The 22,748-nt window shown below is 54.3% G+C and overlaps 2 protein-coding genes across 4 annotated transcripts in view; one reads left to right on the top strand and one right to left on the bottom strand.

Moving 5' to 3' along the window:
- MCM2 (minichromosome maintenance complex component 2) overlaps window positions 1-6,329 on the bottom strand; it is a 31,738-nt gene extending 25,409 nt beyond the window's left edge. Inside the window, exons 1-2 of the mRNA XM_078350150.1 lie at window positions 6,060-6,329; window positions 872-1,029 (exon numbers count right to left, since the gene is read on the bottom strand). The gene's annotated coding sequence lies outside the window, so the exon portion shown is untranslated. The remainder of the gene's footprint in view (window positions 1-871; window positions 1,030-6,059) is intronic.
- TPRA1 (transmembrane protein adipocyte associated 1) lies at window positions 258-21,030 on the top strand. Of its 3 annotated transcripts, none has more exons than XM_054246006.2 (11): window positions 258-364; window positions 12,755-12,896; window positions 13,049-13,181; window positions 15,177-15,263; window positions 15,360-15,432; window positions 15,555-15,634; window positions 16,200-16,310; window positions 16,433-16,493; window positions 16,706-16,808; window positions 17,286-17,366; window positions 19,040-21,030. In XM_054246006.2, exons 2-11 carry the CDS (start codon window positions 12,772-12,774, stop codon window positions 19,305-19,307), a joined length of 1,122 nt encoding a protein of 373 aa, XP_054101981.1. In that variant the 5' UTR covers window positions 258-364; window positions 12,755-12,771; the 3' UTR covers window positions 19,308-21,030. The 3 variants fall into 3 exon arrangements, with proteins under 3 accessions (XP_054101981.1, XP_002758749.3, XP_017820633.2); XM_002758703.7 differs by lacking the exon at window positions 258-364 and adding an exon at window positions 6,141-6,358; XM_017965144.4 differs by lacking the exon at window positions 258-364 and adding an exon at window positions 6,496-6,776.
- Window positions 21,031-22,748: the final 1,718 nt, after the last annotated feature.

Raw genomic sequence — 22,748 nt, forward strand, 5'->3', positions numbered from 1 at the left:
ATTGTCTTATGAGAATTTTTTAACTGCCCCCAAAGCTCTAAGGCTCAATGCTTCAGGCAGCTGGACAATTCTGGGATTTTGTAGGTCACAACTGAAGCTTTAGTAGGAGTTATCTTTGTCCAAGGGAGCGAAGATGCAGGGAGGATGTTCCAGATAGAAGGATGCCATGTGCAAGGCCGCGGAGGGCACGGCACAGCGGGAATGTGCAAGCCCCTCCCTCAGAACTAAGAGCCCTCCCTAAACTCCTCCCTAAGACTAGAAGCTTGTGACGCCGGGCAACCGACAAGACTTGATGGAGACAGAATCCAGATCAAAAAAGAGCTCGATGTTTTTCTAGAGGGTTTGAGCATTCTGTATTCTGAAGGTAATGGAAGGCCATGGAAGCATTTTGAGCAGGGTGAGACGTGAACCAATGTGGGTTTTAGAATCCCTCCAGCTGCCACCAGGTGGAAGTGGATTGACCGAGGTTAAAGGCAGCAAATGAGGAGGTTGCTGTGGTTCTTTTCTAGTTACAGGCAGCTCAAAATAGGGCCTTAGTAGCAGAGTCAGGGCTGAATCGCAGCCCTCTTAGACACTTTGTGCAGTGAACAAGCATTTCTGCATGGACCCAGGGTAGGGGCAGGAGTGAAGGAGAGGACTGGAAATACAAGATGTTTAGGAGGTGGGGATTTTTTTTTTTTTTTTTTTTTGACCGAGTCTTGCTCTGTGCCCAGGCTGGAGTGCAGTGGCGTGATCTCAGCTCACTGCAACGTCTGCCTCCCGAGTTCAAGCTATTCTCTTGAGTAGCTGGGAACCATGCCCAGTTAATTTTTGTATTTTTAGTAAAGATGGGGTTTCACCATGTTGGCCAGGCTGGTCTTGAACTCCTTACCTGAAGTGATCTGCCTGCTTGGCCTCCCAAAGTGCTGAGATTATAGGTGTGAGCCACCGTGTCCGGCCAGGAGGTGGGGTCTATTGGTCTTGGTGATTGACAGCAAGAGAGGCATGCAGGATGACACCAGGATCCTGGTTTAGCAAGGTGGATGATAGCTGAGAGAGGAGAGCACAGGAAGACCAGCAAGTTAAGGGGGAAGAAGATGAGTTTGTTTCTGGCTGTGCTGAATGTGGGCCCTGAGTGCACATATCCAGGAAGTCATTGGATATCCATGTGTGAGACTTGAGGAGCAATTTGGACTGCAGCTGTAGATTGGCTTGGGATTGGTTGTATAATCCAGAGTGAGTGCAGGGAGAAGAGAAGGTCTAAGCCTGGGACCTGGGAAACCCCAACAGTTAAGAGACACCAACAAAGGATATGAAGGATGCTCCTGGGATGCTAGGAGCTGCTAAGAGGAAAGCTGGAGGAGACTCTGCATGGGCTTGTTATCTATTGCTGCATAAAAAATTATCCTGGGATTTAGCACCTTGAAGCAATTAGCACACATTATCTTAGTGTGTGTGGGTCAGGGATCTGGGCATGATGCCACTGGGTGCCTCTTCCTCAAGGTCTCTCAAGGCTGTAGGCTAGGTACTGGCCAGGGCTGCTGTCTCATCTGAAGGCTCATCTTGAGGAGGATCCCCTTCCAAGTTTCCTCACATGATAGGATTCAGATCCTCAGAGGCTGTTGGACTGAAGACTCAGCTTCCCAATGGCTCTTGGGTGGGGGTCTCTCCACAGGGCAGCTTACAACCTGGCAGCTGGTTTCTTTCAGAGCAGGTGAACAAGAGACAGAGGCCATATAAGACAAACACCATGTCTTGGAAATGATATTCCATTACTTTTGCCATATTCTCTTAGCTAGATGTGAGCCCTGAGGTCCAGCCCACACTTAAGGAGAGGAGGTCCTAGCAGGGCTGGGGATTATTGGGATCCCTCCCAGAGGCCACTGAAGTGAGCAGTCAAGATGGTGGATGGGGTCTACCAACCTGTCTAGAGGTCATCTGGTAAGGACTAGGAGCTGTTGGTGGCCCTGGCGATGGCGGGTATGCCTGGAGTCAGACACCACATTGGAGCATGTTGAGGTGTAGGATGCAGGGAAGTGAGAAGGGTGAATGTGGGTTACTAGTTAAGAGGCTGGACTGCTTACATCACCCAGAAATGTATGGGTCAGAGAGGCATTTCCAGGTGTGGAATGGACTGTGAGAACTGGGACAGGTGCTAGAGTGGGATGTGGCCTTTTCTCAGATGAGAGGTTCTTGGGCATGTTTAAACACTGGTGTGGGGTGGGGTGAGTAGGCAGCCTCTATTATGGCCCTGACGGCTCTTGCCTTCTGGTATTCACACCCTTGTGTGATCTCCCAACAGCATAGGACAGACATGATTGGATGTCACTTTGAGAATTCAGTTACAAAATGACTACAGCGCTGGGCACAGTGGCTCAAGCCTGTAATCCCAGCACTTTGGGAGGCCAAGGCGGGTGGATCACGAGGTCAAGAGATCGAACCATCCTCGTCAACATGGTGAAACCCCGTCTCTACTAAAAATACAAAAAATTAGCTGGGCATGGTGGCGTGTGTCTGTAATCCCAGCTACTCAGGAGGCTGAGGGGGGAGAATTGCCTGAACCCAGGAGGCAGAGGTTTCGGTGAGCTGAGATTGCGCCATTGCACTCCAGACTGGGTAACAAGAGCGAAATTCCGTCTCAAAAAAAAAAAAAAAAGAAAGAAAGAAAGAAAGAAAAGAAAAAGAACAAAATGACTACAGCTTTGCTGGCTCTAAAGGAAGGCAGCAGCCATGTCCTGAGGACACTCAGGCAGCCTGGGACAGGCTCAGGAAGTGAGGACTTGCTCCACAACATATCACGCTGGGGTTTGCTCTTCTCGCATCAGTAGGCAAACAGCACTGAAGCAGCTGCTTCAGGACATCGCTGAGGACAAGTCTCCTCCCTCCTCTGGTTCCACCATTGGTAGCCTGTGGCTTTCATCCTCAAGGGCTCCATGCGACCACTGCACCTCCTGGTACCACATCTGACCCATGTAATGAGCCTTCCCTTGGCTGTGATCAAGTGCAGCCTTTTCCCTCCCGAAGAACTGCCCATTGGCGTGGGTGTGAACTATGGGGGAGGAGTTGCTGTGGCAGTGGTAGGTGATGTGGATCTACAATGGATTGCTTACAATCTCACAGCGGACTGCTGCTTGGCCCAGCTGAATTTACATCTTAGTGGGCCTGACAGAACCCAGTTCACTTCATGTCCCCTAGTCATCTCTACCAGGGTCCAGTAGCCTGGCAGAGCTGTTCTGTGAATGGTGTCTAGTTCTCTGCTATAGATGGCCTGGTCTTGCTCCAGAACCCTAGGGGGTCTACATTGTGGTTTCCCCACCAGAGCTTGCTATAAACTTCACACAGCATGTCTTCCCACCACGTATGCCTCTAGTATCATGGGGTTTGTGGGTCCCATAGCCTCAGGGACAGCCTTTGATGTCATGTGACCCAGAGATATATGGGTCAGAGCAGCACTTCCAGGTATATAATCTGCGACCTTCAGAACCCAAAGAGCCTTCAAAGCATTGTGCTTGCTCCTCTGTGATGGGGTGTGCCGGGGGATGTTCTGGTGTGCCCCAGATCACCAGACTCCTACCAAACTTGCTGATGTAGCAAGCCTCCAGTTCTTCGTAGGGTTTAATCTTCTGCCTGCTGGAGCACATATATCATCAAAATTTCCATTTACTTATCACCTCCTGCTCATCTATCCTGATTAGCACATTGTCATTGACACAGTGAACCAGTGCAGTGTTCTGCAAGACATCCAGATGGCCCAGTCTCCTTCAGACTCTATGATGACAAGGGATGGGAAAGGTACCATTGGCCTGGGGCAAGACCATATGTGTGTACTGTTGTCCCTTCCTGTGAATGTAAATTGTCCCTGATAGGGATGAAAAAGCATGGTGATCAGATGGAAGGCTACATCCAGAGAAGCAGAGGCTGTGCTGATCTGTCTGTGCTAGCAATGACAATGATACCTGCATGGCACCTGTGGTCGGGGTTACCACTTGGCTGAATCTGCAACAGTCCATTGCCATTCTGTTTTTTGTTTTATTTTGAGATGGAGTCTCCTGTCACCAGGCTGGAGTACAGTGGCACAATCTCAGCTCACTGCAACCTCTGCCTCCTGGGTTCAAGCGATTCCCCTGCCTCAGATTCCCAAGTAGCTAGGACTCCAGGTGAGCACCACCACACCCCATGAATTTTATGTATTTTTTAGTGGAAATGGGGTTTCACCGTGTTGGCCAGGATGGTCTTGATCTCCTGACCTCATGATCTGCCCACCTCAGCCTCCCAAAGTGCTGGGATTACAGGTGTGAGCCACTGTGCTGGCCTGTTTGTGTTTTTTTCTAGGTCAGACTGATGAATTAAATAGGTACATGGTGGAGGATACCCTCCCACACATGCCTTTGATCTTCAAGGGTGGCACCAATCTCCACCATTTTCTCTGGTGTGTGATGTTTATGTGCTCTCTTGGCTGGGGTGGGTAGTGGATAGTGGGGTCTCAGAGGCTTTCGCTCGACTATCACTCTCAGCCCATAGACCAAGGAACCAGTGCAGGTATTTTGTTTACTATGCAGGATGTCTATCCCAGTGATATATTGAGCTCAACCTTGACGGTCATATGACAGTTGTACCCACTCTGCTTCTCACACCTAAGCACTACTATCTGGTCTCTGTTATTTGGGGATTGCTATCATTCCCATGGCCATCAGGGAGCCCAGTTCTGTAGCAGCATCTCCTACTGTCAGCCATGGCCACCCCTTGGTCTGCTGTAGGGCAATGAAGAACCTGAGAGGCAGATCCGTTTATTAAGCTACTATTCATTGAAGGTTGCAAGTGTCATGCTCTGTCAGGTGTATAGTGGATACTGCAGTGAATTAGCCACTGCCTTTGTTCTTAAAGGGAGAGCAGTGAAATAGGTACCCTCTGTTATTTCACAAATACAACAAAATCTCACAGAAACCTAGATATAAGGTCCAAAACTCAAGAGAAGAAAATGCAGAAGTCCCTGAGTCTCAAAAGGCAGAAAAAGAAAAACAGAGGGTAGTTATTAGGCCTGGTCACACATGTCCCATGACCTCTTTTCTGGCACGTGGTAAGGTGGGAGTCTCCTGCCCTCTGGAGGCTAGAAGCATGGCCAGTTAATGTGAGTGGGAGTGATGTGTATAACTTCTCAGCTGGAACTTGAGGAGCCACTGGATTCCCTATGCCCATTGTGGCTGTGGTCATTTGTGATCACACTGGCTGGCATTGCCCAGCCTCTCTGGCGAATACAGAAACTGAAACTTAGGCTATGCACATTTGGGTGCAGTCCAGGATGGGAAAGTCCCAGAGGAAGAAACAACGTGGTTTCTTCTCCAATTTCCCTGTGTTTTTAGGATGGGAGCAAGGTGGAGAATGGGGCCCAATCTCATTCCAGCCCAGTGGTGCTGTCATGGACTGTGAGTCTTGGGGTGCCTGTAATAACTGGGTGCCTGCAATCTGTACCAGGCTCTGAGTCAGCCTCAGGATGCTGCAGGGGATAGGCAGGTGTGGCTCGGTCCTCATGATGCTGTAATTCTATAATAGGTGGGGAGACTGGACAGGGAGGCAGGTAAATGAAGACAGGTCAGAGTTAAGGTGTTCGGAAGGAAATGAGACTGGACAGCAGCTCCAGCAAGGGTGCCCACAAAACCCTCTTGAGGACGTGATGTGGCAAGGAGCCAGCAGGGTAGGTGGACAGGCTTGGAGACAGGAGCAGGAACTAGCCAAGGGACAAAAAGACCCGCATGGCTTGCGTATGGTGAATGCAGCATTAAATGCCAGGGGGTAAGACAGGCGCAATCAGGGAGGGCTTTCCAGAGGAAGCGGCCTGAAGAATTATGGAAATTAGAGTTGGGGAGAGGCGTCCTGGCTGTGTCGCTTCCTCATTGCGCAGCGTTGGGCAAGTTATTGGACCTCTCCAAGCCTCAGGTCGCGCGCTATAAAACGAGACTATAATGACCGCCCTACAGGATTGTTAAGAAGAGTGCCTGAGGCCCTGGCCGTACCCCGTTGAGCAGCGCGCTGGGAGGCGGCGGGAGCGCGTGGCGCCGGGGAGGGTTCCCTGCACGCCTTACCCTCGTGCTGACTCCAGGTCACCCCTGCCCGGCGCCCGAGGCGCCCACACGCGATGGGGCAGTCCCCGGAGGCTCCGCCCCGACGGTCCGGCCAAGGCCCGGGCCGGAGGTGGAGCACGCCTGCCGCCAGCTAGTCCGCAGACGGCAGCACAGCTGGAAGGCGCGCAGAGTAAGAGGTGGCGCGTCCTCAGCTTTCCAGTCTTCGATTCCGCCCGCTTTCCGAGTGAGAAATGCAGCCCTCTCTCTTCGGTGAAGCAGCGTCTCGTCTCCGCACAGCCTCCTGGCTGTCTCTTTAAGAGGTCAGCGGGCTGCTCCGCCTCTTTGGAATCTGATTGGTCTCTTTCACTTTTTTTTCATTGATGGCTTATTCCTATAGGCTGCTGGAGATTAGAGGGCGGGTCCGAGTGGTGCAGGGACTCACGGGCTCTGGGACAGTGGCCGTTTGCGCAGTTTGGGCTGGACGGAAAGGACAGTCCTGCCCTCCGGGTCGCCGCTGTCGGGAAGGGCTGCAGAGTGTCCGCGAGCTCGGCGGCCCAGGAGCTGACCCCGCCACGCCTTTCCTGTCTAGCCCCCATTCCGCGGAGCCGGTCGCGCGCGGTTCTTGCGTGACGGTCCCCGGCTCTGGCCGCCTGGTCCGGCCCTGGAGGCCGGAGTTCCGCGGCCTGCGCCGGGTCGGTGCACACCCAGAGGCGGCGGATGGGCGGCCCGGGATCTCAGGTAAGGAGGGGCCTTTTTTCCATCTCTTGCCGCAGCTAGTGGGGGAGTCCCGTCTCTCGCCCCGGCGGGAAACCCCGCTGCCGTCCCCGCCTTGCTCCGCGAGCGGTCCCTTCCCGCTCCCGCACAGCTCGGACGGCCGAGGCAGCGTTTGGGAGGGAAGGCCCTGGGAGGAGCGCTGGGCAGTCGGGAATCGCTCGGGGAGCTGGGGCACGCGAGGCCTGGGAGCAGGCAGCACGCAGCGGCGTCGGCGCGGCCAGGGCTGGAGGCAGTGGGGGGCGGAGATCCGGGCCTCGGCGACCCAGTCGGGCGCGGAGTGGCGACACGGGCTCCAGCCCCACGGTGGGCGTCCGCAGCCGAGGGGCTCCTGAGCCGAGCCTGCCGCGGGTTCGGGGCCTGGCTGCCCCGCGAGGCCGTCTCAAGGCCCCTGCTTCCCCTGGATTCGGGGAAGACGGTTGCAGGCTGGCTTTGCCCCACTGCCTCACTGCTCTGCAGTCAGGAGGGGCTGCGGGGTCGTCCTGTCCCCAGCGGGGCTTGGCGGTGCTGGAGATTCAGTTGTTCCCATCCTAACCTGTTGAGGGCTCTTGTCGTGTCAGGCGGTTTTCTACGGGACCGGGTCCTGAGCACTCCCGGGGTAGAGAGTAGTTAAGCACCCAAACCCTGCTCGGACACTGGAGACAGCCGAGGAGGGAGGGCTTCTTAGAGGAGGTGGCAGGAGAGAACTGGGGAAGAGGCAGCAACAAGACCCTGAGGAAGGGACCGGCCTATCAGGTGGAGGGCCACGAGGCAGGGCAGGGGGCAGGTCAGACTGGGCCCAGGCTTCCCCTTTCTCCTGGGGACGCCAGCTTAGGACAGGGCCCCCAGGCCTGCCAACCCCAAGGTTGAAGGATAATGCAGGAGAGCAAGGTAACTTGGCCTCTGCCCTGTGGAACCTTCCCTGCCACGTCCTTGCTCCAGGATTTGAAACCCTGGAGTTTGGGGTGGGAAGCATTGAGGGCCCGGCTCCCCAGAGTTTCCCATTCGGTAGCAGTGGGTGGGGTCTGGTGAAACCTATTGCACTGATGAGATCAGGATAAGCTGAGTCCCAGAGAGGAAAGAGAAGGCCTTGTCCGGGCGCTCTCAGCAGGCCCTGCGTTAGGTGACCACGACCTGAGACTAGCCAGCATCCTGTCCACGAGTCCGGTGTTGGGGGGGGAGGTAGAGTCCCCTGGAATGTTGTGAGACTGAGAGACTCCTCCCAGGTGGAAGAAACAGGCTGTCCCAGTTTCCTTGGTCCTAGGAGGCCCGGGTTGCCCAGGGTACTCTGCATCCCAGGAATTCCTCCTCTGAGAATCACCCCGGGGCTCCACCCCTTCGCACCGCCCTCAGGCCCCTTTCATGAGCTGACCAACCCCTCCCACTTCCTTGTCAGTATTTGGGAGCAGCTGTCTAAGAGAACTAAGCAGAGAAGGCTGAGAACTGACCCCTTCTCTGCTTCTCCTCTCCTCTGTACAAGGTGGGAGTAATTGTCCTCTCTCCCTAGAAGCCAGTGCCATGGTTAAGTGTGTCACCACATGTAAAGCACTGAGCACCGTGTCTGTACATAGGAAGTGTGCATCCTGTTAATTAAAAGTCAGTGCTGGCCGGGCACGGCAGCTCACACCTGTAATCCTAGCACTTTGGGAGACCAAGGCCAGTGGATCATCTGAGGTCAGGAGTTCGAAACTAGCCTGACCAACATGGCGAAACCCCATCTCTACTGGAAATACAAAAATTGGCTGGATGTGATGGCACACACCTGTAATCTCAGCTACTTGGGAGGCTGAGGCAGGAGAATTGCTTGAACCCGGGAGGTGAAGGTTGCAGTGAGCCGAGATTGCGCCACTGCACTCCAGCCTGGGCAACAGAGCAAGACTCTGTTTCAAATAAATTTAAAAAAAAGCCAGTGCTTCAGTTATTTCATAAGCTTTGATTCATAATAGCAATTCTGGTATGGCCAGCAGCCCCATAACTCCAGTGTGGTTGCTGAACCAAGCAGCAGCAGCAGCAGGGATACCACCTGGGAGCCTGTGGGAAACACAGACTGACAGCCCTGCCTCTGCCCTTGGGAGCAGCATCTGCATGTTAACAACACCAGAGTGGTTCCCACACCAGGTCTGAGAAGACAGCTGTAGAACAAGCCTGGTACTCTTGACCCACAGGAGGAGAAACTGAGGCCCAGAGAGGGGCACCTGGCAAGTTGTTGACTGGCCTGGGCTCTGGGGACAGACAGCCTGGATTGCAGGCCTGGCAAGTGGCTGCCTCTCCGAGCTCCACATGCACAGTGCATAACTACCTCCCTCCCAGGGTTGGAGGCCAGAGCACAGAGGTTGGATGCAGAGGTTGCTATGTTGTTGTCAGGGAAGTAGGGGCAGGGAGAGCAGCTGACACCTCCTCTGACTCTCCTCAGACCCCACAGCAACGGGGGCTTCCAGAGGGGTCCATGGGCCTGGGAACCAATTCCTTTCCCTTCCTTGCCCTTCAGCCCCTCCTCTGGTAAGAAAAGCAGCAACCAGGCTGGGCACATTGGCTACTGTCTGTAATCCCAGCACTTTGGGAGGCTGAGGCAGGTGGATCACGGGGTCAGGAGATCAAGACCAGCCTGGACAACATGGTGAAACCCTGTCTCTACTAAAAATAAAAATAAAAAAATTCCGCTGGGCATGGTGGCAGGTGCCTATAATCCTAGCTACTTGGGAGGCTGAGGCAGGGGAATTGCTTGAACCCGGGAGGCAGAGGTTGCAGTGAGCTGAGATCATGCCACTGTGCTCCAGCCTGATGACAGAGCAAGACTCCATCTCAAAAAAGAAAGAAAAGCAGCAATCACCCTTGTACATATGTCACGTTTGTTGATATTTACCTTCCTGGTTTTGCTTGATTCTTTGCTTGTCCCCATGATACTTGCAGGGGGAGTGACTCACCCCAGGTCACACAGCAAGCACGTGGCAGAACCAGCAGTGCAGCCCCGTCTGCCTGACTCCATAACTTGTGTTGGCTGGAGGTTTTTCAGTGATGAATTAGAGAAGTCAGACTCAAACTGGCCTAAGCAGAAAAGGGGATTTGTTGGGTTTTACAACTGAAAAGTCCAAGGGGGTAGGACTGGCCTTAGGTATCGCAGAATCCGGGGGCTCCAGTGAGCTCATCAAGATCTGTCTCCATCCATGTCTCAGCTCTGTACTCCTCTGTGTGGTGGCTGTACTCTCAGGCGAGTCCCTGAGTGTAAGGTCTAGGTGGTACAGCTCTGACTTACTGAGCTCGGCAGAGAGTGTTTCCTCAGTTGTCAGTGAGAATCTGCCCTGAGACTTTTGCTCTAAATTATTAGAATTATTAGAGCAAAAGTCTCAGGGTAGATTTTCACTGGCCATGGTGATGGAACATCCTGATGGACCAGGCTTAGATCACAGGTGCATTCCCTGGGTTGTGAAGAGGTGGAGTCAGACATCTTTAAACTTCTAGAGAGTCTAGGAGCTGAGATTCCCCCTCAGGAAAATGGTGCTCTTAGCAACTGGCAAGAGCCTGCATGCTGAACAGGCAAAACCAGGAGAAGCCCACCCTGCCCTCCATACCCTGGACTCTGCCTGACTTCCCACTCTTCTCCTTCCTGCCCCTGTTCCTCCCCACTGCCTTCTCTGCCCCAGTGGGCCTCTCAGCTTCCTGGTGACTGCTGGGTACCTGGCCTACACCCTGGCCCTGCCTGTTCTGGGGCTGCATGACATTCTGTCTTGGGTCAGAGCTGGCATTGGGCTGCCAGGACCAGGCCTTTGCTCTGCTTGGCTTGGCTTTATAATAGGGGTGGGGATAGCCGGCGATGGTGGCTCGTACCTGTAATCCCAGCACTTTGGGAGGCTGAGGCAGGCAGATCACTTGAGCTCAGGAGTTCTAGACCAGACTGGCCAACACGGCAAAACTGTCTCTGCTAAAAAATCAAAACTTAGCTGGGTGAGGTGGTGCACACTTGTGTTCCTAGCTACTTGGGTGACTGAGGTGGGAGGATCGTTTGAACCCGGGAGGCTGAACTTGGGAGGCAGAGGTTGCAGTGAGCAGAGAACGCATCACTGCACTCCAGCCTGGGCAACAGAGCAAGACTCTGTCTCAAAAACAGATAAATAAAATAATAGGGGTGAGGAGGAGAGGGCTGTAGAATCTCGCACCTTCATTGGATCACTGATACTCTCAACTCATAGTTACAAGTTATGATATCATGCCACCAGAAGTCATGCAAGAAGAGAGCTGCATACCCACTTCCAGCTGTAAGCTCCCCCATGCTCAATGTGGTGGCCCAGCCCTCTCCGCTGCAGGAAGGCACTGTTCTGGACACCATGCCTTCCTGCCCCACACAGACACAGATACCCTCATGAGGCAGCACATGCCTTTGCCTCAGCCAACCACTGGTGAGGAGCAGAAGGGCCACCCTTCCTTCTTGACTTTGACCAGAGTCACTCTGCAGGGCATGCTAGCTGTAGGGGCAGACAATTACTCATCTGGTGGACTGTCCTATGCATTGCAGACATTTGGCAGCCCTGGACTCTGCACACAAAAAAATCCACAGTTCCTCTACTCCCTAGCAGTTGCCATGTCAAACTAGAGCAGTGCTCCGCACTGGCTCCACCCCAGAGACCACTGGCTGAAATTAATTGAGACTCAGCTTCTGGTGCTGGGGAGGGGCCCCTGCTTGAACACTAGGCTTTATAGAGGGATCCTAAACAAAATAGTAGCTTGTAAGTGAGGAAGAAGGGGACAGTGTCTGGTGGATAGTGTTGGCCTAAGTTGCAAAATGCCCAGTGGCTCAGGCCCGAAACTACACCATCAGCCTTCTTTGGCCTCTTCTCTCATTCCCTGTGTTTGATTTGGCAGTGGGTCTTGTTGGCTGACCCTCCCAAAGGCCTCCCAGATCCATCTGTTTCACCCCTGCTGCTGCCACTAGCGTAAACCTCTGTCTTCTCTTGCCTGGACTGTTGCTGGAACTCCTCATGGCCTCCCTGTCTCTGCGCCTCCTCCACTTCAGTCCCTTCTCACTGGCAGCCCAGCCTTCCTGTCCCCATGGAAACCAGATGCCTCACTCCTTGTAACACCCTTCTGATTGCACTTAGAGTGAAGTTAAATTGCATGTGGGACCTGGCCCTGCCAACCTTTCTGGTATCAGCTACCCTGACCTGTTTTTGCTCTTGGGACAGGCCAAGCCTGTTTCTACCTCTGGACCTGTGCATTTGCTTTCTCTCCCTGGAATGCTCTTTATTTCTATCTTTCCAAGGCTGGCTCCTGCTTATTTATTGAGATCTCAGCTCAAATGTCACCTTATCTGACCACCCAGTCCAAGTAGTACCTTTATATTCACTGGGACTTGGGCTTAGCTGTTGAAACAAAGGCTAAGGTAATAAAATAGATTATTTTTATCCATTGCATGAAAGCCTCTGTGCAAGCAGTCCGTGGCCTCTGAGTTCTGCATGGTGTGACGGGTCAGAACCACAGCTGACTGCTACCAAGAACTCCCCATGTGTGTGCCTTGTTTGAGGCACTTGGCATCACCACAGCCCACTTGTTACCCCCATTCTGTGGGGGAGGACACAGGCACGGAGAGGACAGGAAGGAAGGGGCAGGGCTGGGCTGTGAACCCAGAGCCTGTGCTCTTACCCACGCTGCTTTCATGGGCCCTCAGGACTGAAAGGAGCCAAGTGGCTATGCCTTGCACATGGAGATGCTCAGCTGAGGGGGTGGCTTTGTTATTGTTTGCAGGTGGTGAAATAGAGCCTGAAATGGGGGACTTGGCCCCTGCCTGGGGGATTGGGTCGTGACCTGTGTGGAGCTCCACACTGAGCTGCAGTGGGTGGGGATGGTGGTTTATAGGGGTGCTCTGTGCAGCCCCCCTGATTTTGCCCTGGGAGTCCCAGGTCCGGAGGAAGGAGGACAGTGGCCCAGGCCACACAGCCCCTGCACTGCTCACTCAGCAGCTCTCACTCCCCCAGGGCTGGCTGCTGGCGGGATGGACACCCTGGAGGAGGCAACTGGGGCCAATGGGAGCACAGCACTGCCCCCACCTCTGGCACCAAACATCAGTGTACCTCATCGCTGCCTGCTGCTGCTCTACGAAGACATTGGCACCTCCAGGTGGGGCAGTCACAACACTGGGCAGGCTCGCTGAGTGTCAGTGGCTTTTCCTGGTGTGTGTGGGGGTGGTGAGGGTGGGCCAGATTGTGTGCTGGAGATGGGGGTGCATATGTGGCCTTTCTAGTAAACCAGTTCCTGTGCCTGTCTGCCAGGGTCCGGTACTGGGACCTCATGTTGCTCATCCCCAATGTGCTCTTCCTCATCTTCCTGCTCTGGAAGCTTCCATCTGCTCGGGCCAAGATCCGCATCACCTCCAGCCCCATTTTTATTACCTTCTACATCCTGGTGAGTTCACTGCAGTTGATAGAAAAGCCAACTCTAACTGGCTTAAACCAAAAGGGAATTAACTGCTTCTATAATGAAAATGAGCTTCAGATATGACTGGATCCAGGCAGTTAAATGATGTCATTAGGATCTGTTTCTGCATCTCGGCTCTCTTTGGGACTTAACTTATAAGAGTTCTTCCCATACGGTGTCAAAGATGACCAAGAGGAGCTCTGAGCTGACGTCCTGCCTCTACAACTCAGGCAGGCAGTGCTTGTTTTCTGATAGTGTCGACTCGGGATTTCCTCTGACTGGCCCACCTAGGATGCTCATCCCTGAACCAAGCTCTGTGGCTAGAGCAAGGAAAGGGGCACTGTGAAGCTGGGAGGGCAGCATCAGCTCAGCTGGAACATATGGACTGAGGGAGGTGGTCCCTACAACAGAATTGGGGAGCTGGTACTAGAGGGGAGAGGAATGGATGCTGGGTGGGGAAAAATGCCCACTGTATCCTCCATCCATTCATTCCTCATGTGTCCATTCTGTGAAACCTCTTTGGAGAAGACGTCTTACTTGCTGGGAGAGCCTGCATTCTTACCACTTGGTGGTCCTGGCACATGTTGCATGGGGAGAGGTGTCTGGGCTGTGGTCAAGAAGGCAGCTCCAAACATGGGCTGTCCAGGTATAGGCTCCAGGTATGGATGGTCTGGGTGCAGGTTCCACGTACGTTCTGCAGGTCTGGGCTATCCAGCTGCGGGCTTCAGGTATGGGCTGGCTAGGTATGGGCTTCAGGTGAGGGCTATGATGTTCGTGTGAGCACCTGTGAGCCGCCTGCATAGCTGCAGCCCAGTGGGAGCTTGGCAGACAGTAGGCATTTTGCAGTGTGTTGCTTTTGCTGCCTGCCCTGCTGACACAATTTCTCATGGCACAAGAGACAGAGTATATATGGATCTGGGCATGTGTCAGAAAACCCAATTGAGACTCATAGAAGCCGGTTTCTGACCGAGAAACTGGGAAGTTCCTGAACCTCGGGCACAGTAGGATTTTGGGGCACAGCAATGCTGCTGGAGCACCATCGCTATCTCCCACTGGGCTTGGGAACTCCCTGATGGCCCTGCTCTCTCGCCATCTGCCCTTGTGGCAGCAGGGTGGCACCCATGGTGCCAGGCTTGCATGCCCTCTGCCTGCCTTTCCTGGCGGCTGCACCCGACATCCTGGGTCTCTCATGAGGCTCCCTTGGGGCCCATGCCCTTCCCTGAACCAGCCCTGAGGCCAGGGGAATGGTACACACCACTGGCCAGTGCTGCTGCATCCTGGGCCCGTCCCTAAAGCCAGGAGCGGTGGGCTTAGCCTCATCTGGAACCACTAAAGTGGGCGTGAGGAGGGAGAGGAAGGGGATGGATACCAGGCCGATAAGAGCCACAGATGCTGGGCAGGCACTTTTGTGAAACCTGCCAGGCCAGTGGCTTCCTCAGAGGTCTCGGCACCTCTTCTCAGTGACCTTTCGTCCAGTCCCGCATACCTCAGAATGAAAACCAGGAATAAGATAATAGCAATAAGTGTATACTTGGCCCTTCCTGGGTGCCAGGCAGGCTTCTGCATCTGATAACCCATTTGACCCCAGTCAAACTCAGTAGGTTTTGTTTCTGCCCCCATTTTACAGATAAGAAAGCTAAGGTACAGAGCCAGGAAGCAGCAGCCTGCTGCTTGTGATGTGAACCTGGCCCACCTGGCTCCACCATGCTCACCTACTAACCAGCCCAAGGCTGTTGGTGCTAGCTAGGAAACTGGGGCTCCGAGAGGAGAGGGCCAGGCCAGAGGCCACCCACAGCTGACGGTCTGCAAGTCTGAGAGCCTTGCTTCCTGGAGCCCGCTCCCTGCCTCTGAGTCGCACCCTGACTTGCCCCTTCCTCCTTAATGGCAATCAAAGGGTCCTGTAGATGTGGGGGTAGGCTTGCCACCCCTGCCAGTGCAGAGGCTCTTGTTCCCTGACCGTCACACCACTCCCTTGCCCGCCAGGTGTTCGTGGTGGCGCTGGTAGGCATTGCCCGGGCTGTGGTGTCCATGACGGTGAGCACCTCGGACGCTGCAACTGTTGCTGATAAGGTGCGGCTGGGCCTGCTGAGGGAGGCTGGGGAGGCCTGGCCTGGGCTGGGCTGAGAGTGCTGGCCTGGGCTAACGCTCTACCCACTCTGCATGCAGATCCTGTGGGAGATCACCCGCTTCTTCCTGCTGGCCATCGAGCTGAGTGTGATCATCCTAGGCCTGGCCTTCGGTGTGTGTACTGCTGGGCTTTTGCGCCCCAGTGATGCTCTCTCTTGCCCCTTCCTGGCTGTGGGCTGACCCTGGCCTGGTCACGGGCTGGCTCCTGCATACTGACCAGCATATTTCTTCCAGGCCACCTGGAGAGCAAGTCCAGCATCAAGCGGGTGCTGGCCATCACCACGGTGTTGTCCCTGGCCTATTCCGTCACCCAGGTAAGAGGGTGGGTGTGGGCAGGAGACGCCAGGAATCAGGGCACCAGGCACCCACTGCTTCTGGGCCTGGGTCAGGTTTCCAGTCTTTATCACCATCAGAGTTCTAAAACTTTGCACTTGAGAGATCACATGGGGTGCTTGTTACCGAGGCATGTTCTGGGGTCCCTGGGAGATTTGGATCCAGTGGGTCAGGGTGCCGGGGTGGGAGGCTCAGGACTTGCCCTTTTAACAAGGAGCACAGGTAGGGACAGTGCAGGTCTGCAGACCCCCCCTGAGAAGCATGCATCTAGAGGCCCCTTTCTTAGATTGGGGGCAGGGACTACACTTTGCCCATCTCTGCCCCCTGCCCCCTGTGACTCAGCCCAAGACTGGCCAACTCTGGATGCTGCAATCGGGTGGGCAGGATGTGGTCAGGGAGCAGGCTGGGGCAGGTGACTTGAGGGTCAGGCCAAGAGGCTGGACTTGGTGTGGTGGAAAGCTTAGGGGGCTTTGAATCAGGAAAAGCCCCTGGGTGGGAAGGGCCTTGAGATACTCTCCCTTCATCCCTTCCTGCTTGCCCCTGCAGGGGACCCTGGAGATCCTATACCCTGATGCCCATCTCTCAGCTGAGGACTTTAACATCTATGGCCATGGGGGCCGCCAGTTCTGGCTGGTCAGCTCCTGCTTCTTCTTCCTGGTGAGGTTCAGGCTGGGGTGGCTGGGGCCTCAGGGCCGGGCAGGGGATTGGATGCCTGGGTTCCTGGTTGTGGGTCTGGGCTGGCACCTCCAGCACCTTCTCAGCCCTGCCTGTCTCCATAGGTCTACTCTCTGGTGGTCATCCTCCCCAAGACCCCGCTGAAGGAGCGTATTTCCCTGCCTTGTGAGCAGCTGGCCAGCAGCTCTGGGACAGGGGGGAGTGGGAGGGGGTCTGCTGGGCCACTGTGGCTGGGAGCGGGAGAGCCCTGGGTGAGAGGGAGGCCTAGAGGCACTCCGGGGGATATACCAGGCTTGAAGGTGGTAGGTGCGGGAGGCAGAGCCTGGCCTGGCCAGGCCAGGGTGGGAACCTCATGATTCACCCTGTCCGGCCCCCAGCTCGGAGGAGCTTCTACGTGTATGCGGGCATCCTGGCGCTACTCAACCTGCTACAGGGGTTGGGGAGTGTGCTGCTGTGCTTGGACATCATCGAGGGGCTCTGGTATGTGGGGCGGCAGGATGTCCACACCATGGGGGCATGGGGAGGTGGGTGGCAGAGTGTCTACTCACTGGGGGCATGAGGAGGTGGACAGCAGGATGTCCACCTACTGGGGGCATGGTGAGATGTGGAGGGGAGAGGCTGTTACCCACTTGGGGCATGGGGAAGTGGCGGGGGGCAGCGCAAGGTGGTCTATCCGCTACAGGAGAGGGGTGGGTGAGGGGCAGAGCATGGCATCCACCACTGGGTACATGGGGAGGTGGGAGTCAGGGCGTCCACCCGCTAGGGGACATGGGGAGGTGGAGGGCAGAGTGTTGACCTACTGATAATGTGGGAAGATTGGGGACAGAGCGTCCAACGTGTGGGGGCATGGGGAGTTGGGGCCAGAGCATCCACCACCTGGGGGGATAAAAGGAGTGGGACGGCTAAGGGGGACAGCGTGGGGCTGGGAGGCCCCATGCTGACCTGCCTTCTCTGCAGCTGTGTAGATACCACAACCTTCCTGTACTTCAGCTTCTTCGCACCGCTCATCTATGTGGCCTTCCTCCGGGGCTTCTTTGGGTGAGTCTGTAGCCGCCAGCGTCCCCGCGTGGCTGCCGGCAGAACTTCACCTTCCAGCATGGGTGCAAGGATTGATGCTGAGGGGCCGTATATGCATACAGTGTGCATGCGCAGAAAATACACACATGCACATGGGCACACATATACAGATATGCACATGCAAACAGATATACACACAACCACCCACATGTGCATGCACACATGTGCATATACAGGCACAGATGCACAGGCATGCACACATGCACATACACACATTAACACATGCACACAGACATGCACGTGCACACCCATATGCATGCCTATACACGAACACACATGCACTCGACATATACATACATGTAGATATGTGCCGTGTAACATATGCATGCATATATATGCACATTGTATATACACTGCACACAGTCTTCCCACAAGAGAGACAGAGACAGTGAGAGAGAGAGAGAGTGGCTATGCATGTTGTTCTGCATTTTTTTTTGGCGTGGGTATGGAGTCTCACTCTTGCCTAGGCTGGAGTGCAGTGGTGTGATCTCAGCTCCCTGCAACTTCCTCCTCCCGGGTTCAAGTGATTCCCCTGCCTCTGCCTCCCAAGTAGGTGGGACTACAGGTACATGCTACTACACCCGGTTAATTTTTTTGTATTTTAGTAGAGAGGGTTTCACTGGGTTGCCCAGGCTGGTCTTGAATTCCTGAGCTCAGGCAATCTGCCCGCCTCGGCCTCCCACAGTGCTGGGATTACAGGTATGAGCCACTGTGCCCATCAGGGTGGTTTTTATTTAATAATATATTAACTCATTCATTCACAAGCATTCATTGAGCACCTACTGTGTTCCAGATACTGCTAGAACTAGAAGATTCGAGGCCCACAGTGGATGCAAATCCCTGTCCTCATGGAGTTTGTAGCCTGCTGGGGAAGATTGAGAAGGGAGCAGGTTTGGGGTGGGAATTCAGTGGGATTCTCTGGGAGTGGGTACACTGCTGTGTACATGTGCATCTGAGAAGCACCTATGAGATGGGATGCTGAAGACATGGGATTGGGGGTTCTACTCCAGGCCTCTGATGTGGTTGGAATATGGGTGCTTTGCCCTCCTTTCTTACCTGCTGGGTCTTGGGGGTAGGGGTTCAGCCTCTCACCTGAGTGAAGCTGGGAGAGGGCCAGACTGTTCCATGGCCCCATCTTGCTTCTGCACACATGATTTCTCTCCAAAGCATCAGGCTCCTTTTTTGTAAATTGGGTGTAGTGTGTCCCCCTTGGAGAGTTGCCCTGAAGGCTGAGGGACCAGGCCAGGGTGAAGTGGGTGGTAACATGAGCAGCAGGGATCACAGGAGTGGGAGCAGAGGCCACAGCCAGTGTTTCCTGAGCGCTCGGGCAGATGCTGTCGAAGGCTCATGATTTATGTCCATTCATCCTCCACATGGGGTCCACGTGCCCCTTTCACCATGAGGAAGCAGGCATAGAGGTCCCCTGCCCAAGCTTACACAGCCAGGAGGAGGAGGGCTGGGTTCCAAAACAAGTCTAGATAGGCTCTGGGGTCCAGCTGACAGGCCGTCTCGGGGTGGGTATCAGGCAGCTGTTGGCTGATTTCTTCCTTATCTGGTGGCCCCATCAGCCTGGAGGGAAGGCTGTTCCTGAGTCACTCATTGAGGCTCCCCTGCCCCTCTCTCCCACCCATCAGCTCGGAACCCAAGATCCTCTTCTCCTACAAATGCCAAGTGGATGAGACAGAGGAGCCAGATGTACACCTACCCCAGCCCTACGCTGTGGCCCGGCGGGAGGGCCTGGAGGCTGCAGGGGCTGCTGGGACCTCAGCTGCCAGCTACTCGAGTACGCAGTTCGACTCTGCTGGTGGGGTGGCCTACCTGGACGACATCGCTTCCATGCCCTGCCACACTGGCAGCATCAACAGCACGGACAGTGAGCGTTGGAAGGCCATCAATGCCTGAGAATGGCTGTCGGGGCCTGCAGAGGACAGGCCAGAGAGGAGGCCAGAGAGCCCAGAGCCCCTGGGGGAAGAGGACCAGGTTGCGGGACCTTCTGTGGGTGGTAGCCCTGTGCAGCTCTGTTCCCACCATGAATCCGGAGGCCCCCACCTTCCTGGGGCTCCTGATCCCCTTTGCCATCTCTGCTCTCACCGTGGACCCTCCTCCCCTTTCCACCTGCTCTCATCCTGCTCAGCCACATGGCCCAGGCTTTCCTTCCAGGGCCATGCTTGGCAAGACTGGCCAAGGGCACCCACTTTCTCTGCACCCATGGCACAAAGGCAGGGCTGGCTCTCCCAATGCCTCCATCCCATCCCCATGGTGCTTTGGCCTCCTCAAAGCCCACCATGGTGGATGGACTGAAGTGTGTATATTTTCTTCATCTATTTTTTAGTAAAAAGGAAAAGGAACAGAAGGTGTTGATGTGGAGGCTTAGCAGGAATACCAAAACCTTTCCGCGGGGGTGGGGTGGTTTCTCCTAGGAGCCTGAGGACTAGGTGAAGGGCTGGGAGGCTCAGGGGGCCTCTGTTTGCTCAACCAAGGAACAGTCCCCAGTGCCCAAGCCCTGGGCTGGCTGCTGGGGAGGTGGAGAGAAACAGGATTCCAGCCACCCCTGCCCCTGGGCTCATCTGATTAGTGGGGACAGACATGAAGAGAGAGGAGAACTATGTTTCTGTGAGCCAGCACCTCTCTCTGCTGTGTCGGAGACACACTCTTACCTTAGGCTACTGCTTCCCTCTGCTCAGCTCCAGTAAATCTCAGAATGGACTTACTATGCCGTCTTTAAAATGGAGAGAAGACAATCTGTCCTGCAGGGGCTTTTGTAAGGATTGGAAAACAGTAAGTGCAAGTGACTGGCATACCGTAATGAACGGTAAGGATGGCTCTTATTTTTAGCCTCCAGAATAGTGCTTGGTGTGTAGTAGACCTTCAGCAGACAGGATGCAGGGAATGATGTTTGTCATAAGGATGGGTGTGGTTGGCTGAAAATGTGAGTAAATCAGAACAAAGCACTGGGATCATGAGGTGTGAGTAGGGGAGAGGTCCCCGCGTATCCCTGCCGCTATGCTTGTACCTGAGTTTGGCTTTGAGCTTTTTGGCAGCTGGAGTGAAAGGGAGTTGCTGCCAGTTATGTAATTCCAGTGTTGGGGGGGGCGGTCCCACCCAGGACCCAGCCAACTGCAGGCTCCCTTAGAAGCTAGGGAGGTCTCAGCCCCGGCTGTGAGGGCCCTGAGGGCCAGGCTGTTGCCTGCCTCCAAGATTAGCCTTTTTTTGGTGGGGGGATTGGGGTGCTGAGGGTACCAGTTCCAACACAGCTCATGTCTGTGGGGCAACATGTCAGGCGCACTGGGATCCAGGACCCGGAGGTTTGGTAGTGGGCAGGGTACTACCCTGGTGGTATGGCCAGCTGAACTCCTGGACTGCAGTGGGTACTGCAGGGTGCCCCTGAGTGGCACACTTTGATGTGGCCTCTCAGCTCATGTAAAAGCCTGGTAATTATGGAAGGCAAGCTCACAGGGCATGCTGAGTGAGGGTTGGGGGCCAGTAGGGATTTGACCATCAAATCCACGTGCGGTCCAAGACGGCAAAGAGTCAGCTGAGGTTTGCTGGGTGCAGTGAAAGAGCAGTGAGACATCAACAGAAGAAAGACCATTTTTGTTCTGTTTTTAAGTTTGCTTTTTAAAAATAGGTCATATGTGTACATGGCAAAAAAAAAAAAAAAAAAAAGGTTCATGCCATACAGGAGGGTATTTGGTGGAACTGAGTTTCTCTGTTTCCCACCCTTGCAAAGCGCCCAGGGTCTTCATAACCTTCCAGAGACATCCTACGTTCACACCGATGGGTGTGTATGTCATCCCTATTTCTGTAATGTTAATGTTCTGTAGCTTGCTCCAACGCATCTTGGAGATGATTCCATGTCAAGCGGAGGACGGCTTCACTCCTGCAGCCGCATACATATGGATATACGGCAATTTATAAACAGTTCCCATGGGGTGGACTTTGTTTCTGAAAGATTTTGCAACAACAAACAAGGCAACATCAACAATCCTTATAAATTTGCTTTTGGTAACTCATGCAAGTAGAATTGCTGAAGCACACACTCGTAATTAGTTTTAATTACTCTCATCAGTCTTCTGCAGAGATTGATAGTTGTCCTCCAATATATGTTGTTGTTCTCTGCCATTGGAATAGAGTCCCTGATTTTTAGCTGGATGCACAGCTGTTTAGAATAAGGACTGCATTTTCCAGCCTTCCTTGCAGGTGTGTTCTGGTCAATGGATATGTATGCATGCAACTTCCCTGGGGATAGGAGGTGGGCCCTTCTTTCCTGCTGACTGGGATGTGCTTATAACGGCTGGAGTCTTGAACCATAGGGTAATCTGGGGAATGGAAGTTTCTCATTGCAGTGCGACAGGATAGAGAGCCCAGGCCACAGACACCCTACCTTCAGATGACTTTTGGAACGTGCAAGAGAGATGAGTGGCTAGCTTGTTCAAACCACTTTTGATGTTTCTCTTTTGGTTGAACCTAATCTGAACCAACACACCCATTCAAAGAGGCTATGCTGGCTTTCATTTCCACCGACACATCCTCACCAATGCGGTGTGCTAGTCACATTTTCAGTCTTTCTGAAGAGTCTTGCTCAGACCACAATTCCTGTCTGGTGTCTGGGTGGGAATAGGCATTAGGCAGAGGAGCCGCAGGGTGCAGGGGTTCTGGAGCCTTAACACGGTCACAGAGTTCACTGTATGTGGCCACAGTCCAGCCTCACCTTCCCGCTGCTGCTGCTCATGGGCTGTGGACCTTGAGAAGTTCACAGCTTCTCCTTAACCCTCAGTTTCCTTATTGGTGGCACTGGATAGCAGATGACAGGTTGTCACCCAGTATCCATTTTTTCCTCCCTCAGTAACTGCACCCTGATGTTTGTGGGTCAGTGGAGCACCCACCTCAGAGGTATCACCCCTGAGAATTTAGGGAAGAAGACCTTTAGGAAGGGTCCTCAGTTGCTGCCAAGCCCAGTGCCAGCCCAAGCATGGCTCTGAAGCAGCAGATCTCTGAGACCTGCACATCCCCTGCCCAGAGCACCGGAGGGTCGAACACATGGCCAGTGATGAAATGGGTTTGCCAGGGCTGCCATAACAATGTACTACAGATGGGGGCCTTCAACAACAGGGCTTTGCTTTCTTACAGTTCTAGAGGCTGGAATTCCAAGATCAGGGTGTCCACTGTTGGTTTCCCTGAGGCCCCTCTCCTACATTTGGAGTCAGCTACCCCCTTGCTGCCTCCTCGAGTGGTTTTACGTCTGTGTGGGGTCCCTGCTCTCTGTCTGGGGCTGCATTTCCTCTCTTTACATGGACACCAGTCAGATTAGATTAGGACCCCCTCAATGGCCTCTTCACCTTA

Source organism: Callithrix jacchus, chromosome 15, assembly GCF_049354715.1.
Source record: "Callithrix jacchus isolate 240 chromosome 15, calJac240_pri, whole genome shotgun sequence".
NCBI lineage: Eukaryota > Metazoa > Chordata > Mammalia > Primates > Cebidae > Callithrix > Callithrix jacchus.